The 25,492-nt window shown below is 47.1% G+C and overlaps 1 protein-coding gene across 1 annotated transcript in view; it reads left to right on the top strand.

Moving 5' to 3' along the window:
- The window catches only part of LOC119393349 (visual pigment-like receptor peropsin), a 417,337-nt gene extending 395,545 nt beyond the window's left edge, over positions 1–21,792 (top strand). Inside the window, exons 5-6 of the mRNA XM_037660326.1 lie at positions 252–483; positions 16,928–21,792. Coding sequence (XP_037516254.1) covers positions 252–483; positions 16,928–17,194 — 499 coding nt within the window. The 3' untranslated portion in view covers positions 17,195–21,792. The remainder of the gene's footprint in view (positions 1–251; positions 484–16,927) is intronic.
- The last annotated feature ends 3,700 nt before the right edge of the window (positions 21,793–25,492 follow it).

Here is a 25,492-nt window from a genome sequence, read left to right on the forward strand (position 1 = left end):
CACACACACACACACACACACACACACACACACACACACACACACACACACACACACACACACACACACACACACACACACACACACACACACACACACACACACACACACACACACACACACACACACACACACACACACACACACACACAAAGCCTAAAGCGGCTGCTCACGCAGTTGACATCCTGGTGCGCGCACGTAAACTTTAGTTTCCTATTTATAACTTGTGTGCCTCGGTTTTACTGTCGCAGGTACGGTATGGAGCCTTCGTTCCAGTCGTGCACGATTGACTGGCGACACAACGACGCCAGCTACAAGTCGTTCACGGTGGTCTACTTCGTTCTGGGATTCCTTGTGCCGGCTTGCATCGTCGTGGTCTGCTACCGCACTTCATCGGCGCACATTCGGGTCCCCAAGCCCACTGTCGTCCGTCCCAACGACATGAACGATGACTTCTGGGCGAACCAGGACACGGTCACCATGGTGTGTCCTCTTCGCACAAATTCCTTGCTTAACAATGCGTTGTAATATCACCTCGTTTCTGTTGTGGTGGCTCAGTAGGCCAAGTGCTGCGCTGCTAAGCTCGATAATGCGGGCTTGAATCACGATCGCGCAGGCCGCATCTTAATGGGGGCAAATGCAAGAACACCTGCGTACATAGATTTAGGTGCATGTTGAGCAAACCCATATGAGGTCAAAATTGTTCCGTGCATACAGAGATATATCCGTAGATTATTAATGATCTACATGGAGATCGTACGCTCTTAATCAGGTCCTGCTTAAAGCGCTAGACATAGCCAGGAAACCGGACATTTTTCCGTCTGGTTTCCTGAATATAGCCGGCATTTAACCAGGATCCGATTAAGAGCGTAGCCTGATTCATTACCTGACGTGCTAGTCCAGATGCCGAGTGATGATTTTGGTGCATAAAATGAATGCATATAAAAACATCGTGTAAGTGGCGGCACACGCAGCTTATATCCTGCTGTATCCTGTTGAAATGTCGGCCATACATACATACATACATACATACATACATACATACATACATACATACATACATACATACATACATACATACATACATACATACATACATACATACATACATACTTAAAAATGACTGTCTTCGTGTGCGTGCGTTGTTTAAAGATAAGTTATGTAAGAACTAGCCCAAACTGCTGCGTTCCTCTCCTCAGCTGCAGCGTTTTCGTGTTGCTTCGCTGTCAGTGATTATGCATGCACAACATCTCTGTAGTGACACCGTAATCACACTGCGAGCCTTCACTACTTTTCGGGCAGCGAGCAGAATCGTGAACTTATCTGCATAAATTTGGCTGGCTGCAACGCATCTTTTATGTAGAATACTTGGTCCGTGCTGCAGTGTATACTGATGCAGTAAATTCATCTCTTTTTTATAATAACAACGTAATATTATCGCGGTGTTAACCAGAAATTTTTCTAGTGCGTGTTAGAACTTACCATTTTTACATTCATAGCACACACATAATACGTACGAAACCGGGTGGCATTTATTTCTCTCCAATGGAAGCCACGTCAATGCCCAGCACATGAAAATCATTGTGTAAGTGAAAGAAAAGACATTATAATATACCTTCGTGCTTGAATTACAGTGACCATTTAGACTATCAATATATAACGCAACGATGAATCATGTGCAGCAACAGTGCATTCCAGCTGGCCCTATTCGCAATGCCCACGAACTATAGGTGGCGCGCCGTGCTTTTCAATATGGCGCCAGGAGGAGGGTCAACCCGTTTGTTAGCATAGGAACAGATAGGACGTGCGGACGTACGGACCGTGCCACTGTCACCGGATGAAGTCATGAGCTGCGCTGGAATGGATATGAGACTAAAATACTTTCCCAAACCATGGAAAGTGCTAAGTACTCGCCACCTAATTATTTGCTGCGAAGTGAAAGGTTATATTTCAGCTCCGTTACCGTGCATGACGATGGTTTGCGAAATCCTGTGCGTGCTACATAAACCTGTATGAACTAGAATTGACGTATGAGCTGAACGGCACTCCGAGGTAGTACGTACCGAGCCTGCCTGACGGATTTGCCGCAGATAGGCCGCCAGTTAGTAGCGCCATCACTGCTGCGCGTGATGATGGCTTGCAAACATAAAAGTGTTCAGTGATAATACCCCGTCGTCATTACTTGCGCAGTCGAAAACGCGGAGTTACGTCTTCAACGGAAAACAAGCATTTAACATGCCATTCACTAGCGCTTGTGTCACAGCCATGCTGAGACTCTAGCCGTGTGTACTTCACTCGCATGTTGCAGGTTCGATCAGCACGATCGAAACATGAATATCGAAAAGAATAAACACGTATGCTTTTCGCAACGTCGAAGAAGTTCGCCGAGAGGCGTGGATTGCGGCCGTGACTGCACGTTCCATCGCTCTAACCATTTCGCTTCATTGGTCGAGCTCGAGCGTGTTGGCGGCATGCGGCGCTCCATAATATCCACCAGGGGCGTAGCCAAGGGGGGGGGTTGGGGGGAGGGTTCAAACCCCCCCGAAATTTTTCAGTTTTCCTTGCGTATATGTACACGCACACATACAAACGCACGCACGAACATACATAAAGTATGGTTGAACCCCCCCCCCCCCGAAAAAAATTTCTGGCTACGCCCCTGATATCCACAATAATTGTGATACATGCAATCCACAAGAGGAGCTATGCTTTTATTTTGCTCTCGCTCAAGGATATTATACATTAAATACAATCAAAGTGACTTACGAGCGTGAAAGAACATTAACGCACGAGGGGACGTGAAGTGCAACTCGCTCCTCATGAGTTAGCAGCTGGTGGTTCATCGTCGCTGTCACTCTCGGTGCTTTCACAGTCTTCTACGTCCAGTGAAAAATCCTCGTCGTCAAGATGGTTTCTTTCAACATCAAGAATTTCCTCCGCCGAACGACTTCGACCACTCCGCGTCACCACGTTTACAATTAGACAGACGTCAGAGAACGTTTTGCTCTCAGACCGGTCAACAAGCAAATCGCTTGCAGTGTGCTGCCACCTATCAACAAACGTACAAAAACAAGCTGCGCAGCGGTGGCTATGAAACCCAACACACTGGAACACTGGCGAAGTACGACGTGGATGGAAAGCGTTCGCTCCACGAAAGGCGTCGAGCATACGCGTCCTCGAATGATTGAAACGTCGCTCGCACGATTTGTAACAGCGCCCTTGAGCGATGGGAGACCTTGTTATCCAGCCCCGCCCTACCAACTCAGCTTGCACTGATAAAAGTTGATTCATCGTAACAGCGCTTTGCTGACAAAGGATTGAGGCCATATTTTAATGTATCGCCAACTTGAGATCGCTCAATTATACATGAGCACATCGCGAGCCCGCGCGACCTCCCTCCCGCGTGCAGTGTTATGGGACTCATGCACTACAAGAAACGCTGACCAATTATATATGCAAGTAAAACAGGGTGAGCTTCAACTGAATATGTCAGACGATAACATTTAACTTACCTACGTGGCTACAGAAAGCCTCGCGAAGCTGCTAGTATGTGTACACTGTGGGCTAGCATTGAAAGCGCGAGTTGCCACGTATTTTCACGATAACTTCGCGTCTCGCAAGAACGAATCATATTTCTCGTGTCACGGAGGGCCCGGTTTGTTCACTGATGCAGGGAACATGCAAAGTCGTAGTGTTCCTTTCTTGCCAACGCGTTAACACTGAGGCTAGCACAGCCGAACAAGGGAGCGACTGCATAGTGCCGCCATTTTGTCGTCTACTAACCCTCCTCGAGAGGACGCTCCTGAATTCCGCTCGGTGGCGCGACAGTCTATGGGCATTGCGAATAGGACGCGTACAACAGGAGAGCTTTGAAAGCGTATCGTCAACTTGCCGAAACTTACCGGGTCTCTAAATCATGCCTTAGACTTCGAAAAAAAAGTTTTTATGAAAACTCGCATTGTGTTCCCAACATAGCGACAATGATCGATTGCGAGCATGTAGGGCCATATATGAATCGAGTGGGGAAGTCACGATCCTAAGAACATAGAGTTTGCTATAGATACATTAGAGGGAACTCTGGCGCTAGTGTCTATGGGAGCTTCAACGCATGGCGCTTCACCCAGCATGGGAATGATGTGTAGTACATGGATTTGTCTAAACTTCGTTCCTTCGGCTCCGTTTGGCTCCGCGTCGCCTGCATCCTCTTTGTCGCAAGACGAAGTTCAGCAAAAGTCAGCAGTTCCACTTCACCGCTTTAGCCTTTTTAGGCTCACCAATTCAGATCTGGTCACGAAGTTCACAACGGCACCTGACAGTTTCTTTTTAAATGCGAATGCATCTCTTAGTCGGGCTATGTGAGGCATCCGGCGTTGTCCGCTCGCCTCTCCGCTCTCACTCCCTCTCCCATAGCAACAGCTGCGGGCGCACGCGCTCCTTCTCTCGCCGTTCGCTCTCTCGCTTCTCTCGCCGTCCTCCCTGTGCCACCGCCTCAATGCAGTGCGTTTGAAACGCGTTTGTAGCGTTTGTGCTGCCTTGGCACAGCCTGAAAACAGCGCGTTCTAAACGTGTTTGTGCTGCATTGAAGGCGGTGGCAACATCCCTGAGGTGATTACGAACGCACGTAGGAAGCGTTCGTTGAAAGAGGCGCCCAAAAGGGAGACACTTGAGCGCGTCGATGTGTCTAGCTTTACGCCATTAAAATTACTACGCCCTGTACTCTCGGCGCAAGAAATGCATTCGCATTTCCTCACGATTTCCTTCCGGGAGGTGGGGGCATTTTTTGTTTCTTTTTTTTTTCTTTCTTTTCTGCTTAACAACCAAATAACCGATATGTGCTGCTGAGAAAACTTAGCTTTGTATCTTGAAGTGATAGTGAAACCGTGCTGACGCAGGCGTCGCCCCTTTGCCTTGTGTAATACGCGTCTATTACATTTCTCTCCGTTTTTTTTTCTTTTGGTCTGCGTATAATAATAATATTTGTTGGGGTTTAACGTCCGAAAACCACGATATGATTATGAGAGACGCCGTAGTGGAGGGCTCCGGAAAATTCGACCACCTTGGGTTCTTTAACGTGCACCTTAATCTAAGCACATGGGCCTGCTCTACCTATAAACTTTGCTTCATTGAACTTGGTGTGGTATCCACACGCCTTGCAATGCGTCACCAGGCTGCTGAAACCATTTTTTACATTGAGACGGTGTTGTCTGGAACTATCGTTAAAACACTGCCCGGGTTTGGCATATATATTCCATTCCGCAATTCAATGAAGTAAGGTACACAACCCTGGACGCGCACTCTAAATACAGTTGCATGCTTTGTGGAACACATCCTCGTCTTCTTTCTGCTCATCATGGCGCACACAGCAGACAGTATAAACGGCGCTGACGTTGTAACGCGATACAGCATGACATTCGTGCTATATCGCACAAACTCAAAAAGATAGCCTCCCGTCACAGTGTCCTCGTTGCAATGTTCGCTTTAGTCGTTTGCCTTAGTCGCCTTAGTGTGCCTTAGTTGACTCCTTGGGTGGTATGCCAAGAGGACCTATTTATGGCTTCTACCCACTATCACTTCAGCTTCTGTTTTGTTTGTTTCCTCGTCTTTGTCTTCTTGTGTTGTTCTGTCCCACCGTCCACTTATTTTTTAAATGAGTCGTTGCGCTCTTTCTTTGGCGAGCTTGTTCTTCCTGTTGTATCCGCTGCGCGCGATGTGGGTGCTCCCGAACCATAACCCATAAACCTTCAGTTGTATTTTTCCTATTCATTACCAAGGCTTCTGGGAAAAGGTGGTCATCTGTGAACTTCGTCAGCCTATATTCGTCGTGTGCAAAGCCGTATTTTCCCCTGTTTGCCAAGGGGTGAGGCGCCGCCATATGGGTTCGAAGAAAACTTTACCAGACGGAAGTTTTCTTGGAATTTGAATTAAAAAGATTATTTACGCACGGCTCATTACTTAGCATACTTGTCCAAAACACTAATGCCGCTGGCGATTGGAGTTGGCTAGGTTTGCAGTACGGGGGGCGAGGAATCTTTGCTTTACAACCAGAGGTTAATGCCTCTAGTCGTGAAAAACCTGCGTGTCTATCATTTCTCTCTTGATGCGAAATCTCCGGTGAAATAGAAACTTCTGCAGCGTAATAAGTCCATACGCCAAGGGATCCCCGATGATTTCCCAATATGGTTATTCGGTGGTACGAAAAGTCGTCTCTGGAAGCCGTGATGGTCTAGATAAAAGCTCCATTATATGGTTACCGTAAGTGAAAGCGTGTTTTCAAATGGCGCTTTCATTTGGCCTTTGTCGCATCTTGTAATACGCCGGTGCGGTTGAGCTTTAAACGTAGGCTGCGCCCGTGCGCTACCAGCGGTGATAAAGAAAAGAAGAGGAAGACGCTCGTGGCCGCGCCCTGCTACGCTCGTTGGCCGCTGCAACTCGTACGCTGCGCCCAGCGATGAAGACATCGATGACGTCCTTCTGAAATCCGGCAGCGGTCCTGTTTTCTCGGGCCAGCATGGATCCCGTGGCCATGGCAGACATGCAGATCCAGCAGGAGTCCACGTCAAGGTCTCGAATCTGCACAGTCATTGCTGTCATGGCCTGTATCGTCATGGGATGCTTCCTCCTGCTCGGCTTCTCGCTGAAGCGCAATGACGAGCTCGTGGCCATCCTAGACCAGTACCGCGAGTACCTCAACCAGCAGTCCGTGCAGAGTCCACCAGTGGCGCCTGCCGTGCCGCAGGCTGCCAAAGAGGCAGTGCACGTCAAGCGAGCTGTGCACCGTGCCAACAACACGCGGCCCGACGAGGTACAAGTAGTCTACCTGAACGCACCGTCGTCGACGTCCGGGGTGCCGCGGCACAGAGGCAAGTCGGCAGACACGACTCCTTCAGACCGCTATGCCTCGCCGGTCTTGGTCAACCTCAGCAACACAGCCAGAATTCAGCAGCAGCTGCTAGCCAACGACTCCTCATTGCTCCTGCTAGCAGACAACGCTTCCTACGTCACACAACTGGCCGCCGTGGAGAAGGCTGTTGAGCCGATGAGCGAGAACGGCACCGCGTCTCAGGCGCTCGTTAACCACATCGACGGCTTCGAGAGCGACAACACTTCCTACGCTGAGGGCAACGAGACGATGCTTGGCGGTGCTATGGATCTAGTGTCCGTTGCAGCGCCCTCAGCTGCGTCTTTGCTCTCCGAATCCTCCTCAACGAAGAAAAGCTTGCTGGCCAAGGCGCTACAGACCGCACTGGCGGGAGAAAGTCAGTCGACGACAGGACATGACGACGTGGACAGGGATCCTAGCAGTATGGACGGCGACGAAGAGCTGGACCCCGCACTCATTGCTGACGGCACCCGCAAGGCATCAAACGTATCCCTCGTGTCGCTGACCGGCGCAGTTCTGTCGAATGTCAGCGTTGCCGCAGTGACAGTCAATGCGACGGGAAGCTAACAGAGGGACTCGTTGCCTGCAGCACGAAGGAGAAAGCGGAGCTGGTGTCGTCTCTAGGCGCGTCTTGTGTATCTCACGCTTGTCAGAGACATGCCAACTTTAAGGTTTCCGGGAGCGTACTTGCCATAAACACACAACACACGGATGTAAGTGCATCGCGCGTCACTAATGCAGCTCCATGAGTGGCATGCGCGGCATGGCCATACATTCGCAACATATTTTTTTTTCTTTTTTTTGTGTGTGTGCCGAGGACTCGTAGACAAAAGCGTGCTTCAATAAACAAACATGAAAATTACATTGTCTCTTCTGGCGGTTATATGACGAGAGCAACGCGTGCAGCCAGATGCACTCAAGCAGTACTTCTGAGGCGTTCATTTGGCCACATGTCTTTTTATAGTTAACGTTTCTTGGTAATGTGGAAGTTTTAACTAAACACTGTGCAAAGGAAACATTGCCGATTCGAACAATCTGTTTAAAAAATATGGGGAGATCTAACCACTTCTTAGGAGTTGTGAATGCGAAAGCGTTGAGCTTCAACTGAACGGCGCTGAGGGTTCCCTTAGGAGTTTCGTGATGCTAGTAATGTTTCTCAGCCTTGTGGCGGGGTATGTTTGTGTTTCACGATTATGTTGCTTAATCTGCGGAGCGAAAACTCGAGGACTGTGCGCGACGTCTCCTACATAGCAGGTCCTTGCACTCTGCTTTACCAGATTATGTTACTTGTGAAATGTCCATTGTCAAGCCCGGCATGGCAAAAGCGGTGGCGTCAAAAAATCTTTCCATGTATCACGATGTCATAAAGCAGGCTGCACAGGCCTTCTATATAGAACGCTCTGGTTTGGACCAGTGGGCGAGGTTTCAGAGAGCTGGGTCCTAGGTTCGAATCTCGCTACGGCATGACCAAGGTTTGGGGACATATGCACGTACCGCCATCTCTCGTCGGTGACTGCGGTAGCCTGTCCTAACTGAACGGGAAATAGGCGAAAAAAATTCTATCTGACGAAAAAAGTTAGTTGTCAAAAACGACTCCCGGTTCTATACAGTAGAGACTAATTTGAACATTCTGTTAAAATTACAGTGTCGCACCACAAACTGCGTGGCTTCCCGGAGTGTTTAAACTTTTACAATGGGGCCCCATGTGTTTCTAATGGGCGGCGTTCGATTGTCCTGGGAAGCCACACGCTTTGTAGGGCAATACTGCAATTTTACCAAAACGTTACAGTAGGTCTCTACTGTATAGAACCCCGAGTCGTTTTTGATGGCTTGCTTTTTTCAATAGATATGATTTTTTTTCGCCCATTTCCCATTCACTTATGGCAGGACGCCGTTGCTACCGCCCCGCCACGGTGGTCTAGTGGTTATGGCGCTCGACTGCTGACCCGAAGGTCGCGGGATCGAATACCGGCCGCGGCGGCTGAATTTTCGATGGAGGCGAAAATGTTCGAGGCCCGTGTGCTTAGATTTAGGTGCGCGTTAAAGAACCCCAGGTGGTCGAAATTTTCGGAGCCCTCCACTACGGCGTCTCTCATAATCATATCGTGGTTTTGGGACGTTAAACCCCAGACATTGTTATTATGCCGTTGCTACCGTCAATAGATGGCGCCACGCACAAATGTCCCCAAATCCTGGGAATAGCGGCAGCTCTTTTCCTTACGAATTTACTCTGTTTCTTATGCTATAATTTTCTTTGTAGCGACTACCGAAGCGAAGTTAGAACGTAAGCGAGACCTTGCGCAGACAAGGAATGCGCGGATAACACAAGCTTCCGAAGGGACAGCGAGGGTGACAAGGCCTAGCGGCGACGCAATTAACCTTGCTTTCGCTGTTACAAACGCCTGCTTTTTCGCTTAATGAGCCATTTGATGCTTTCAGGTCAAAATTTCTGAAAAAAATAGGTAAAATTAATTTTCGGCGCGTTACGTACCAAAACAGCGATATCATTTAAAGGGCACGTGGTACTGAACTAAACTCGGATTGCGTTCACTGAAGCCATAGCGATGAAAAGACAGGGGGCGAGGTAGAGGACAGGACGTGGGCTATTCGCAACTGAATTTTTATTTCTGAAACATGTACTTATGAAATCGAGAGTTTGATGGAAGCCCGTCTGGTCGAGACGAAACATGATTAATAAAAGGCAACCACCGACCAAATAAATGTTTAAAAAAAAGCGACGTTTCGGCTTCCGTACGGAAACCTTGTTCACAATAAAGCCAAGAACACTAAAAGCATCTAACAAATAGGTTTCATTAAGTGACGCAAGCACCGCGCAAAGCACGAGGGAAAGTTTCCAACATTACGATGCAGCGTCTGTTCAGTCGATTGTATCTCGAGGGACTCAAGATGCAGGCGTGACGTCTAGTTTCCTTCTTGATAATGCTCGCATTCAACCAGTCTATAGTGTGATTAGTCGTATCCGCATGTTCCGTCAGTGCATTAGATGCGACTTTCTTGTTTTTCACATTGTTCTGATGCTTGCGCAGGCGCTGCTTGTAATTGCCGGTCTCCCCGATATAAACACTATCGCAGTCCGCACAAGGGATTGTGTACACAACACCAGGAAAGGCTTCCTTCGGAAGTTTGTCCTTCCCACCAACAAGTGTGTGCCGCAACTTGCGTACAGGCACGTGGGCTACTTCGACGTCGTAGCTACGCAGAACGCGTGACAAGGTCTCACTTATCCCGGGCACATAAGGAACAGCAGCGCGCTTTCTCTCTCGGACACTGGCAGGCTGTGAGGGAGCAGACATGCGATGTTCCACCGCATTAGGGAACGCTGGCGGGGGTAACCGCACGTCGAAAGGTCCTCCCGAACCATCTTTACATCGGCGTTCAGGTCTTCGAGATTCGTGCAAAGGCGATTTGCACGGCCTAGCAAGGAGGCAACCACTGACCTCTTATGAGTGCCAGGGTGAACAGACCTGAAGTTCAGGTACCTGCCAGTGTGCGTGCCTTTTCGGTGGACAGAGAAAGATAGCGCTCTATTGGTCCTTTGACAAGAACGTCCCAAAAGAGTACTTCTGGTTAGCCTCCATTTCCACGGTGAACTGAATGGCGGTAGATTGATTGTTGAGGTGTGCCGTGAATGCTTCTAAAGCAGAGCGCTTGATGACACAAAAGCAATCATCAACATAGCGAAGGAAAATTCTTGGTGATGAGCTGAACGAAGCGAGAGCCCGATTTTCTAGCCATTCCATGGTTAGGTTCGCAGCAGTCACCGAGACAGAGGCACCCATAGGTGCACCGTGAACTTGCTTGTAGAAGACCTTGTCAAAGCTGAAGTAGGTGTTGGCAAGGCAAAGGCTGAGGAGCTCTCTCAAATCCGCGACATCGAAGGGAGACATTTCGGCTAGATTCGGATCAGCTTCAAGAGCAGCAGCACACGACTCAACGGCGAGATCAGTGGGAATGGAAGTGAACATGGAGACAACATCAAAAGAAACCATCACCTCGTGCTATGCGCGGTGGTTGCGTCACTTACTGAAACCTATATAGTTAGATGCTTTTAGTGTTCTTAGCTTCATTATGAACAAGGCTTCCGTATGGAAGCCGAAACGTCGTTTCTTTTAAATCTTTTTTAGTCGGTGGTTGCCTTTTATTCATCATGTTGTACTTATAGTACAGGTCAGGATAGCAAAAAGTGTATCAAAAGAGCAAGCCTGCATCGTTCAGATACGCGATTGTCTGTGCGCTCAGAGTAATGGAGGGGGTGCTGACACAGTTGGCATCTTCTTTGGCAATCAAACTGGCCTCGACAATCTCTCGCGTATCCTTATCACAGTTCCTGTACAGAACTACAGATTCATCGAGCAGAGGCAGACACCCGCAGTCGTGGAAATGCACTGACACGTGCCCGTCGCGGTAACAGTTCAACGTCTGCCTGTGCTCCCTTAGCCTGTCATTCAGGCATGTACTTGTATGCCCTATGCACACCTTACCGCACGAGAATGGGAAGCGATAAACAACACTTTGCGCACAAGCTACAAAATGGCACTGGTACTTCGCGCATACTCGGCATCTGTTGTATCCTCGGCAAGGTGTACACAAGGCAGACAGGTATACATGCCCTGAATGGCAGGCTAAGGGAGCACTAGCATAAGTTAAACTGTTACCGCGACGGGCACGTGTCAGTGCATTGCAACAACTGCGGGTGTCTCCCTCTGTTCAGTGAATGTGTAGTTCTGTATAGGAACTGTGATAAAGATACGCGAGAGATTGTCGAGGCCAGTTTGATTGCCAAAGAAGATGCCAACTGTGTCAGCACCCCCTCGATTACTCTGAGCGCAAAGGAAATCGCGTATCTGAACGATGCAGGCGTGCTCTTTTGATACAGTTTTTGCTATCCTGACATGTAGTATAAGTACATGTTTCAGAAATAAAAATTCAGTTGTGAATAGTGCACGTCCTGTCCTCTTCCTCGGTCCCTGTCTTTTCAGCGCTCTGGGCTATGGCTTCAGTGAACGTAACAAACCAACTAGCCTAAAAGTCTGTTCTCTTGGATTACACTAGGATTTATTTTGACCCCTTAGTGTTCCTTAACGTAAAGCATATGTACGGTAGATGAACGTTCTTCTTACATTCAGCTCCCACCGTAGTGCTGCTTGCCACAGCTAGGAAAGAACCGACGGCCTCGAGCTCAGCAGCGCAGCACATAGCCACTGAAGTGTATCGCAGCGGGTGGGTGTATTATCACAAGCAGACATTCCATTTTGTTTTCAGCGTGGACACGGACAAAAAGAGCTGCGTTGTCAGGATATGAAAGAAAGCCTAAACATATTCAGTTTTTTTTTCGGGGTGCGCGGCAGATACCGCTTTAACGGGTGTAGTTTAACCACCAGTGAGACTCGCAGTACTTCACGCACTATCAGTTGAAATAAACACTTGTAGGTGGCGCGTAAGTAAGCTGTGTATAGAGGATTGGTGGTGGAAAAGTAGGGATAAATTACGAAAATAAGCAGTGGGGACAAATAGGTTCAGTCTGCAGTAAGAGACATAGAGTTGGGCTGTCAATTTAAGGTCGTTTTTTTTATAGGAAGATTATTTTTAATTTATAGTACGCGAGGCATTGGGTCGACTTATAACAACAAAAAAGCTTTTTTTCCGAGCTTGGTGGCGCTTAGGGGACCGCCTTGATATAAAGGGGCCGCTCACAGAATCCATCCATCCAGCACCGGCCCTCGGAAATTGAGCATTTCATGCAGCTGTTCCAACGGATAGAGCAATACATGGGTCGATTCTAGATCAGAGTTAGCCATTAAGATGACATCACTTAAGCTTTTCGTATAACTGTCACTTTGTAGTTGTTGTTCACCTACTAACTGTCGCTCACACCCACTGTGGGGATTGACCTAGAATTTAGTGGTTTTAGAAAATGTTGTAAAACTTTAGAATAAGACAGTCACGTGTTCTTATAACACTTCCTCTCAATTCTGTCGTCGTAGTCGTTCTTGCTGTTGTTTCAGAAATGTGTTTTCCCTGTGGTGTGTGTCCCGTTTGCATCAAATTTTTCACTTTAACTAAGCATAGAAGCAGTCATGTCGCGAAAGTATTCGCTAGGAGGAGTTTCCGTACAAATAATACGAAAGTTCTTGCATGCTGCCGCTTTGTAAACATATACCTAGTGCGTAATAAAAACGCCAGTGAGTAACTGAATAGCAAGGTGTGGAATTGTATGGATAAACCGCTACTTGACAGTGCCAGAAACACTGCGTTCACAATGTAGAAAAAGAACTAATACGTCGGCATCTCTGCAGACAATGATATATTCCTGCAGTCACACGCTTCGACACCAGCTGCTTGCACCAGGATGTAAAGCGACACGAGGCGAAACACGATAACCGTTGTGGTTGTCAGTAAATGTTTCTTTCCGAAGCACACACTCGAGAAAATATGGGAAAGTCATCGGGCGATCCATTATCCTTCCTTGTACAAATACGCGTGATCAAAGCTCTGCTACCTGCATGCTTTTCTTTCACTATAGCATGCGAAAACATGGGAAGGTAGGCTGCGTTAGAGCCGGCCATCTCAAAATAATGAAATTATGCGCCACGAATGCTCTAGACGCATGGTAGTCTACTAGCATTTTAAATGTCAAATATTTCTTAGTGAAACTTTGGCACTTTGAGCGTTTCTTTCTATCTATCTATCTATCTATCTATCTATCTATCTATCTATCTATCTATCTATCTATCTATCTATCTATCTATCTATCTATCTATCTATCTATCTATCTATCTATCTATCTATCTATCTATCTATCTATCTATCTATCTATCTATCTATCTATCTATCTATCTAGCCGCCTACGTCTGGGTGCTGTCATGATCGCCTCCTTAACTTGGTGCAGACCAAAATTGGCATGGGAGGGTAAGAGGATCTGACGTATATGACTACCGGTCTTGGCATGAATAGCGTGAAAATTCTGTCGCGCACGTCGTCAAACCCTTTCCTCCAGACACGTGTGGCACACACCCGTTTACCATGGGCCACGGTGTACGCGGGTACGCGCCACAGTCACAGGTGATTGACAGTTTATATCTACCGAGGAACGGCGAGAACAGACATAGGTAATTTAAATGCGAGAGCGTTAAGAAAAATGGACATCGGCAGCGTTGACCCGACGAATGGAACGAATAAAAATTAGGATCCCAGCATTAATCGAATCCAAGCATTCTGCGTCGCAATCAGGTATTCTACTCCAGAGCCACGCCAGGTCTATAAACTGGCTTGGAAAAATAGCCTATGCAGGTGTAATGTCGGTGCAACGTCAATTGTAGTTGTGGTGCTTGCTATCTAATTTTACAAGAAAGCAATAAACACTACGTCAAATCAGATTAACGTCTGTGGTTGCAGTGTTGGCTCCGCTTTTATAGCAGTATAATAAGCATTACATTTTTTATTTATATGATTCAGCAAGCTATCCTAAAGCATTGCTCGACCCGCAGGAATACATTAGCGAAAGTTGCGTATGATATTCACATGACTGCACCATAAAGTGCACATAGTTTCGAGAATACTGACGTATGTCCTCTAATGTGAGGGCTGACGTTACGTCGCACCATAAGTTATCCCTTAAACGCCAGTGTTGTCGACGTGCCTGGTAAGCCCACGATGTGCACACAGCTGCTCCACTTACAAAAACACGTCGATCCACCTCGTAACGCTTGGGTCAATGCCATAAAATACAGCATAGAAGTACTCGCTGACTGCTTCGCATAAAATCGATTCGCAGAACGCGTGGGATCTGCCGAATTTTTAAAGTCATTCATGTTCCCATCAATTCACTGATAGGTCATGCGTTGAGTAATGGAATGCGCGGTGCTGTTATAATCGCCAACAAGAAAACACGCATTTTTGCACACAATACATTGCGCAGGTGCAAACGGGAACTTCAGGTGGCTGTAGATACAGAGATAAGGTTAATGTTTTGCTGACTGCGTGACATGCCACCACAGGTTGTTAATGAAAGGCATTGCATGGACGAAATTCTATTGCCCTCGCGCCCTCGCTACAGGTCATTTGGGGACGTAACGAGTCAACACTGGCAGCAAGCACGGAGGAGGAAAGAACTTAGGGGGGGGGGGGGCCTGCCCAGTCCGCGCACTGGAAGATAAGTGCGGAGGAAATGACGTCTTAGCGGCCATATCCACCAGGCGCAATGGCGCCGTGTTGTGTGGTGCCGGTGGCATGTGCGCTTCCGTAGATCTCGTACCAGACGGTGGCGGACAGTATCAATTCTTTGTGCCGCATTGTTAGCTCCGCCGTGTTCTCCCGGTGGTTATTGTACCCTGCAACGTTTATTTGTAGTGCTCAGCAGCATCGTGCTAAGGCACAATGACAGAGCGTAACCACTGTGCTACGGAATCTGCACGATGAACGCATTGCAGGTCAGTGACGGTTGTACGGTGTTCCTGCTTGTGACAGCGGACGAAACGTTTGTGCCCTGCCAGACGAAATGAGGACGTCATATACATAGTTTCGTGTTCTATATGCTTACAGTAACAACTTGCTTCTTGTTTTGCTTACGATTCTTGCTCCTAGTAGTGTACTGTCAGCATTAGAGCACACGCGTTCAAGCGTCTTTCGCTTACCTGCACTGTGTACAAGGTCACTAGTTGCCCAAAGTTGACGCCGGTGTGTTTACGTGGGTCACGGGCACCAGGGGCGTAGCCAGAAATTTTTTTCGGTGGGGTGTTCAACCATACTTTATGTATGTTCGTGCGTGCGTTTGTATGTGCGCGTGTATACATGCGCAAGCAAAACTGAAAAATTTCGGGGGGGGGGGGTTTGAACCCCCCAACCCCCCCCCCCCCCCTGGCTACGCCCCTGACGGGCACGGTGACCAGGCGTCGCGTGAGAGAGACCCAATCCAACCATATGAGTCGGCGCGCGGTCGATCGTGTTTTCTGTGCAGTGCGTGAATAAAAGTTATATAAACACTGACGCTGCATATGGCGTCCAGTGTATCTAGCCAGCGCGCCGTTCTCTTGTGCTTGCCTCAATGACGGCGCGCTGTTGCTCCCCACATTTGATTCTCCTGTGCGTGACCGCCCGAAACTTGTTCAGTAAGTTAAAACGATTCCTCATTTCTCGACCAAAATACATGTTTGTGCTCGTAAACTGCCGACAGGTTAGTCATGACTCATGGGTCTATATGTCGGAATATACGCACGTGCGTGAAGTGCGAGTGCTGCCGGTCATTTCTTTATTGCCGTGAGATTGCGAAAATTTTTTCGTATCACCGTGTCTAGCTCGCAGTCTAGCTGAAAACCCGAACAGATGAAAACAAAGCAGCACCATAAAACTAAATCGTTGAACAAAAGCTATAAAATTGGAGTCGCTTAGTCGTCGAAGCAGTAATTTGGCTGGCTCGATGTAGCATCTTTATTTTCGCATAAGCTAATGAAAGCAAAGTCTAACGCTATAATGTACAGTGCTCATACAAACTTCTTTTAAGGCAAGAGCAGAATACTCGGACGAAATGATTTAGGCAACGGTATTGCGGTGGCCCAGCGTGTTGTGTTCCGTTGGTTTCGGATCGCCACGGCACGCGCGCCGCGCAGCCCACGTGGTTTTCGAGCCGGAGAGAGAGAGAGAGAGAGAGAGAGACGTGCCTTCTACTTCACTGTTCATATGTGAACACGAGAGGATAATATGCCCAGTCACTATGACCGACTTCCGGCCTCACCGAAGCTTCACAGAGAGTGACGTCAGGGCCCTTGCTCAGTTTTTCTTTTCTGCATGGGCGTCAAGCCGGACGCTCTTGCGGTCGTTCGTTCAGCCTGTCTCTGAGACCCCGGATGGACATGTCCACACTTAAAAAGTGATGAAAATTCTGGTCTACAGTCAATGTAACGTTACCTCAGTGGCAAAGAAAAATCGTATAACACATTGACGTAACTTAATTTGCGTGCCAGTCTGTGCATGCGTACTTTCCTAACTTAATACGCCTCCACCGCTTTTTCTTTTTTTTTATGTACGCAGATGGTGGTGGTCATCGTGGCCACGTTCTTCGCAGCCTGGACCCCGTACGCTGTGCTCTGCCTGTGGGCCGTGTTTGGCAAGTCTTCTAGCGTGCCACATCTCGTGGCCGTTGTGCCACCACTGTTCTGCAAGACGGCCAGTGCCATCAACCCGTTCATCTACTTCGTCAGCAACCCTCGCATCAGGACCGACATATACGCACTTCTTACCTGCCGATGCAAGAGCCTCGGCAGGCGCAGCTGCTCCATCGAAGAGGACTACTGCTAGTCGCCGTCCCGAACATGCTGCTTCTCCAGCCGGTCCGCTATTGGGGAGCGGATGAACATGCTGCTCCTGGTGGCCTCACAGTTATCATCTGGGACAACCTTGTTCAAGTGGCAGAGGGAATGTATGCTCTCTGCACGGTTTAAGCACTGGCGCATGGCCCAGCAGAGACAGCAGGCAAACTACTACTTATTTTGTGCGAGGCTGAGTCACCTGGGCATCACTGAAAAATTACATTAAGAAAAAGCTGTAACGAACTGATACCCACATTTATTCAAAAAAAAAAAAAAAAGACGTTACAGGGTCTGGACACTTGCCTTCTGCATACATATGTGAATGTAGTTTCATAGATAAAGTATTTTACTGAGTGCCATTGGAAGCTACAGAAACTAGTTTGGATAAACAGATTATACATTATTTTTTAAACCTCTCTTTCTTCTATCGCGCTTCTGGTGAACGCATCTCAGGCCTTTCGGTTACCCGCACACGCTCTCTCACGACTTTTTTTTTTTTTCGCCGTGGGCGGTTTTCTGGCTCACTCGGGCGTACGTGAGACAGGCCGTTCCAATCCCTCGCTTCATATAAACGACGAAATTAAAATTTAAAAAGCAAAAATATGACAAAAAAACTTGCTCATGTTTTACGTGCCAAAACCACGATGTGATTATAAAGCCCTTCTTAGGCGGGTACTGTACATTAATTTTAACCTACTGGTATTTTTCAACGTGCATCCTATCAGCGTTCTTGTATTTGCCCCTATCAAAATGGGTCAGCAAAATTTGATCCCGGGATCCCGTGCTTGACAGCGCAATGTCACAGCCGCCCAGCCACCACGGTGGGTAAAGCTAAGAACCCTCGAGTGCTATGCATGTACTATCGTATCATGGGCCGCACTTTAGAGATAACCAGCACCTCATACGCACTCATTCGGCTCACATTATGGATGATGCAATTTTGCTTACACTGTTTTTCTTAAGGTCGTACTATGATGATTTGCGTCACCTTAAGGGTAGACGTGCCCATCATTGAGCATTGAATTGACTTCCGTAAATCAGAAATGTAAATCCAGAAAGTAAGGCTTCCACCTGACACCAATAGTCCTCCTTCAAAAAAAAAACACTAAACACATCAGGTGCACATTTACATTCGTGCTACTTCCCCTTTACTGTGTCATCGTAGTAAGTGGTTCCAGTATGTCATATGTGACGCTGCAGTGCGGTATATGCGCATGTTTCCGTGCGAAGAATGTCGGCGGCCTAGTCCGAGACTGAAAATTTCTCTAATTTGTGGCAGCTGTCTGCTGCTGGCGAGTTATGTTTTAAGGCGATCTTTCTTCTCAATCTTTGAAGATTAATGGTGATAGCCTTCTTATTGCTATAACAATTAACCAACTCGCGGCCTTGTTAATGTAGAAATATTCGGAAAGCATGACAGATGCAGCATCAAATCGCGTCACCATTGAGCAACAACTTTTCTTTCATTTTTTCGGATGGTCCGGGAAGTGCCCGTTGGGGCACGGCGGCTGTGCCGTGTTGCAGCTGAGCGTGACATTTGGACTTCCCTTCCGTGTTTACTTAAAATCAATGCACGCAAAGAGCCGGCGCGAATAGATTACCGATTCTAGAGCGATCCAAATTATTTCCGATCACCTCGCGACGCTGTGTTTTACAGCCTAATTGTAGTTACTGAAGGGTTTGAAGCCCTACCAGTTAATCGTCCAAAATAAAATTGACGTCGGTGATTAGGCTGACCATCAACGCTCGCAGCCTGAAACCCGACAAATGCTTTAGAGAAAAACACTCACTCCTTCCACAAGTTCATCATGCTCGGCTTCTTTACTTGCAGGAGGGAAGCTGACACTTGCATTTCAGACATTTGTTAGTTCGGCAACAGCAACCACAGCGAAGAGCACTAATTACCATATGTCATCTCTGCTAGATCACGTGGTTGTTTGCACCTCCGTGCATTGCCACTGCTGGCAAGGTCGGCGACTCGTTCATCCGTCGCTATATGACGCGGGACAAATCTGAATGCTGTGGTGGTACTACAGTAAACATTCAGTACCGTGCCATCCGCTAAGGAAAAAGCTTTCTCTTACGCCTGTTTTTAGTTTCAGCACAAAGGGTAACGACTACATGGTCCCTTGTGTGGATTTCGCTGCTGCTAATTTTTCCCCGAAACCACGAATTACGTCACTGCAACTGTTACTATCAATTTCGCACAGAGTTTACGTCGTAAACAAACACATGCTATCGGCGCGCTCCAGCAGCATGTAGCTTAAGAGAATATTTTTGGAGTCAGCAAATACTTCATTCACGTCTGCGGACTGCTCACAAAAGTCGAGATCGTTGAAACACAGCCTGCGGAGTACAATCGTTGAGAGTTACAGTCCGCTTGTTGCGACTCGGTTAACTTGTTGAAAAGAGGTGCACATTACATGACACTGCTTTTTGTTGAACGTGCCAAAAGAGAATTGCACATGCCTTCCACTTAAGAAAAGTTATTGCGATCTTCTCTATACTGTTGTTATTCGTTGGCACCTGTCCTGGCTGTTGTTGGGATAACGGATAACTGTTATCCTAACAGTTATCCGTTAGGATAGGATAAGGATAGCTGTTGTTAGGGTGACGAGTTAACCAAATCCGCCAGCAACAACATGTAGAAGCCGCACGATAGCTGCTGCGAGAGCCTATCAGTGACTCTGCAGACCGCTTGAGCTGTCTTCATTTTTACCGCTGTCATTCTGACGTCGGTCATTATGACACTTCTACACTAGTTGGCGTAGGCGTCAGATTAGTCTCCAACGGCAGGGTGTATCATTACCTACACTCCTTCACTTAAGGCGACCAGCTAAGGCCATAAAGGTGCACATTTCGTTTCTTTTATATGAGCATTCCATTAGGGAGAAAATTAATTTGAAGCGTTAGACGTAGCTCCAACAAAGGAACCTTTTCTGCCATTTTTGAGCTTACGTGTTTGCCAGTTGTAACTAATGCCGTGTTATTTGTCTTGAGGAAAAAGAACGTACGAATAACGTGCACTGTGTACAAGACTGTGCGGAATATTTGATACATTGGTCCCTCTGTACGATGGCTTCTGTAGTCGTCGTGTTGCATTGGAATCCAAAATATTTCCGAACACTAGTTTTAATTACTGTCCTAATTGAGGTTCGTGTCGTCGCTTTTTTTTTCATTAGTGTGATCACAAATGCTTGCTGGTGCCGGTGGCATTATGTGTTCTTTGTCCGAAAGAAAGAACCCTAATTTAATTGAAAACTTACTCCAACTTGGGCAAATTGGTGGTGCTTAAGTTTAATCGACCGAAACGAATATGACGATGAACGCGAAGACGCAGGGCCAGTATGGCAATTTCTATCTAAACTGAACACAAGCACGGTGCGTCCATTATAGTCCCTGCTGTCTGCGTTCTTGACTGTGACCTAATGTTTGGAGCGCAAAACGAAGGTTTTAGTAGAGGCAATACTACGGGACCACACTGCTATGTGTGTTGCTGTATCTTTACCAAAAAGCATTCGCCGCACATCCATGTCATCACTGAAGAAGTGCGCGCGGACAACTTTAAAACCTGATTTAAGAATGGTGCGGCACATTCTGACTTTAAATTTATGTAAGCCGGCTGTGTACTTCGTTTTCCGTTCAGGAACATTAAGTCTCGGCAGGCACAACATTGTGCGAACCACGTTCCCGATGTTTTTTGAACCTCGGTGTCGTGACAGAAACTGTGCAAGTGCAATTTCAGGCAGCGTTGCTGTATTTTTCGTTTCTTATGAGTATATTTATGCATGCAGTTTCGTCCCTAAATGATTTTTTTTTCTAATTAAATTGACGTTGTTGTCGTTTTGAAACTAGTCCCAGAGTAGTCTAAGGAAAATTTTGGCTTCGCATGTATGAAATTGAGTGAACTCCCAGTGTACACAGGTACCTTTCAAACCATATCACTAGTGAGCAGCTTTACTTTTCCGCACGACGCTTATTTGGTTTCACGTCCCATTGCACCACCGTTAGTCAACACTCATTTCACTGTAAATCACAGCAGCTACATGTAAATAGAGGTTACGGCCATTTTATAATATTACACATCTAAAACACCGAGAGCACTATTTCTGGGTAAACAACCAACTATTTTTCGACAGTGATATGGGACATCTTGTCCGTCTATTCTGTAATGTCTCATCGAGACATTACGAATGACATTCGACAATGTATAATAAAATCGTGGGAACATATTCCTCTATGTGATGTTTTTCTGCCGTTACAGTGTGTTGTTAATATGGCCCATTGTAAAGCGGGCACGTTACCAAGAACAAGAAAAGCCAATCGTTGTATTGTACTTATACATACATTTAAGTGCACTCTACGTAGATTACCCGCCGTCTAACCATAAGTGGCACCCGCCTGGCACAGCACCCATATTCTCCTTCTGTAGTCTGTTTCCAGTGCCCAGTACATGCATTTATACATGTTGTGTACATGCCTTCGTCGTTTCGTGTTCTTTATCTGGTGGTTTGTGGACAAAAATAAATGTATGCGCCAATAGGCATTATTCTGTGGTAATCTATACACAATAAAGTTCCAAGTATTTCTCGAGTTCTTGTATTTCTTGGTTGACCTTGTGCTATAACACCAGCACCGACTCGAACCGAACCGAAGCGCCTGCAAGGGGAATTTCGTTGTAACTAACTTCACTTGCAGTGAAAATACCAATGTCTTTGGAACTTTCTACCATTAGATTGCTTCCATAGTTGTGCGTCAGCGCCTGATGCGTGTTCCTGATGGGGAGCTTTCGCGAGGATTTCAGGGAAAGGTGTGGCAACGGTTTAGGTGTTCTACAAGCAAAACTAAGAATGACTGTTTGTTGGTTAAACTACATAGCAAACATATAATAAAAGTGAGCGCACGTGTTTGCTTTTAGAGAAAATTAGTGTCTACCTTAATCCATCGCTCCACCATGTTGACCTTTAAAAGTGGTCCACAGAAATCGTGCAATCTGCACGAAACAGCTATATACTGAGAAGTGCCCCCAAGTGGTGAACAACTTCAACATGTGGTTGAACCTTAGACTCGTATTGTTCACGAGTACTGCGCATGAGAATCGAGGTCCTGTGAATCACAGAAGCCTGCTTGCTTCAGTGTTGTTTGAGCCTTGCAGCGTCACACATGAAAGAAAATGTGACGTATTTTTCGACCTTTCACAAAATTACAAACAAAGAAGATAACAAGAATCCTCATTTTAATAGCGGAGCTGTGTATGGTCGAGAGAGAGAGAGAGAGAGCGAGAAAAAAAAGGAACTTTATTCTCAAAACCCATGTCCGCGTCCGAGCTCTAGGATGAGGTTTTACGGACCTCCCCCGAGATCGTGAGTGCATGGCGAAGGAGAGTTGCCCACGAGGAGGTTGTTTTGCCAAGGTTCGCAACGCAGGCCTCCCATGTAAGTACGTTAGAGCCAAGTGAATGGTGTTGAGGTGTATTGAGTCGGGGCAGTGCCAGTATGTGTCGGATACTGGTCGGTATGGAATCGCACAATTGGCGATGAGGTGTAGTTGGGGCTTGTGTTTTATGTAGTGCAAAGTCATTTGGTAGAGAGTGCGTTTGTACTTGCCTCAAGATCGCGGTTTCTTTTCTCTAAAAAGTATCGGGTGATCTAGGAAGCTATCTTCGGGCTATTCGGAGGGATTTCAGGCGGGCCCTTCGTTCCTGGTGGCATTCTTTGCGGTCCACTGTCGGCAGATAAATCTCGGGCCACCTCTGGGATGTATTCAAACACCAGGGTATTGAGGCCTTAGCGTGGGTCCGGGCGTTGCCCAGGGAAGAGTAGTGACCTGGCTTCCATTCCAAATGGACTAATATAGCGGGATTATGATGTCCATCATAATCCAGCAGGATAACCGGTGGTCATTAAGTGTAATTGACTGAATTCCAAGAGATGGCAAACGCGTTAGGAGGAGACAGAAAATTAGGTGGGTAGATGGGATTAAGAAGTTTGTAGGCATAACGTGGCAGCAGAAAGCACAGGACCGGGTTGATTGGCGGAACATGGGAGAGGCCTTTGCCCTGCAGTGGGCGTAGACAGGCTAATGATGATGATGATGATGATGATGATGATGAAGAAGAAGAAGAAGAAGCGAGCTTAGTCAGTAGGTTTGGAGGGAGTTGGTTGTGAAGGAAGGCTCGTAGGACTGCCTGTGAGTCTGTCCTGACCGCGATTTCTTAAGAGGCGTGGTCATGCAGCGTGATGGCTTGTACTTCTGCTATTAGCGTTTTTTAGTCTGTCCGGTATTCCGGTAACGCGAAGGCGTAGCATAATACCGCATATCTTGTGCCATAGCTGCCGCCACGTCACGTTGCGCCACCTATCGAAAATAAAAACAACTAAAAAAGACGTAATCTATGTCCTCCAAGATTCTGGGATTGCCCCTCGCTAAGCCTAGAGCATTGATTATTTGAACCCAAGGGTTACGCGCCTGATGCTTCTGAAGAGGCTGTTCAGCTTGCAGAGTTGGGTAGTGGTGAGATGCGTGTACTGAAAACCGTACATAATCCTGGCATATGCTTTACTAAGGCTTCTGTGATGCGCCGTAACTCAGGTTCTCTGACGCCACTATTCTTGTTGGCTATCCGTTTGAGTATATGCGTGATCTCACCAATCTGTTGTTGATTTCGCTGCATCCATACGTCTGATCTGTCATCCTGCTGCCAATAAGATCCCAGAATACGCATATGTGATTTTCTTGGTATCGGTTAGCCATGCACGGGAAGCTCGATGAGGTGTCGTCATTCTTCTGCCGCTTTGGTGCGGTCATTCAGGAATATTACGCATTCGCATTTTCCCGTAGGAGCACTGAAGTCCAAGACTGGCGAGGTACTGCGCAACGATGTTTATTCTTTGCTGTATTGTGTTTTCTTGCTCGCCAACCTTTCGTGCACCAAAGCCTGATATCACCCGCATGGATGACATGCCTAAACCCTGTAATTAAGTTTAGTTGGATTGGAAGGCCTTTCAGGGCAACATTAATAAGAGGTTAATAATCCCTCCGGAGCGTAACGCAGCTCCTAGAGGGTATGTGCCGCCGAATTTGGGCAAGCTCGATTACTCGCGTCCGGTCCACTAAACGTTTTGAATTTGAAATTTGAAGCAGCTTTACTCACCCGACGTGGCGAAGACTGGTTAAACAGTGTAGACGGTGGTAAAACTACTACAGAGTAAAGTCAAGCAATGAAATAGCAACATGATGCCACAGGCTATTGAACCACTAAGGGGAACTGCGGTAAGGCTGAGGTTAGAACACTTCGGTTTACAACCGACTGTCAGGAATAGTAGATGTAGCTTAAAGGCTTGTGCAGCAGTGGGTAAATATCAGGTATGCGTGATTGGCCGAAACTCGTGTATGCAGGGTAGACTAAAACGACAATTCAGAGAATGGAATAAAACCCTTACGCCACCCGCATATACGCGTAATTAAATCGAGAGTTGACTTGACTCTCTCTAGAATAAAACACTAAAGCCTTGCTCTTTTTACATGAAAAGGAAGCCTCTTTTTGTTTCACTTGATGGGCCTGCCACGTCGCCATTGCACGCAATATTGTATCGTCCAAACGCACTGACCAGCTCCATTGATATTGTATTCAGAGGATAGTCATACTTGGCAGTGGCGTAGCCAGGGGGGGGGGGGGCGCACACCGGGTCCGTGTCCCCCTTCCCCCCCCCCCCCCCCCCCCGCCCCCGATAATATTTTCCCCTGGGATATCGAGCACAAGATGACACTCGACCGCACTTATCTGCCCATACCCAATGTCCTATCAAGGAGGTCCCCCCCCCCCTGAAAAGAATTTCTGCCTACGCCACTGATACTTGGCCTGAGGCGTTATGCACAGAGACGCAATATCGGTTAAGAAAATATATGGGTGGTCCTTGACAGAGAAAATTCTCGCTCGACAACATAAATATTATTGTGATGTCTGTGCAGTGCCTACAGGGTTTGTAACCACTCCAGGCTGCAGTATTTCCATACAACAGACCAACATATATTGATATTTCTCATGAAGTCCCAATAAATGTCTGGGAAGCTATGGATTGGTGAGTGTAGTTTCAATTGCATAAGCAGCATTTTGCGTGACGTAATGCTTTTTGCCATGACTACAGATACCAAAATCCATACTCCATAAAGCTACCATAAAAGTATACATCAGTTACCTCAAACTTTCATTGTAAGTGTTCCCTTAGACTGCATTTAAAACGCAAACTATAAGCATTGTTTGTCCTTTGCTCCAACGTCTAAGCGA

Source organism: Rhipicephalus sanguineus, chromosome 1, assembly GCF_013339695.2.
Source record: "Rhipicephalus sanguineus isolate Rsan-2018 chromosome 1, BIME_Rsan_1.4, whole genome shotgun sequence".
NCBI classification, from domain to species: domain Eukaryota; kingdom Metazoa; phylum Arthropoda; class Arachnida; order Ixodida; family Ixodidae; genus Rhipicephalus; species Rhipicephalus sanguineus.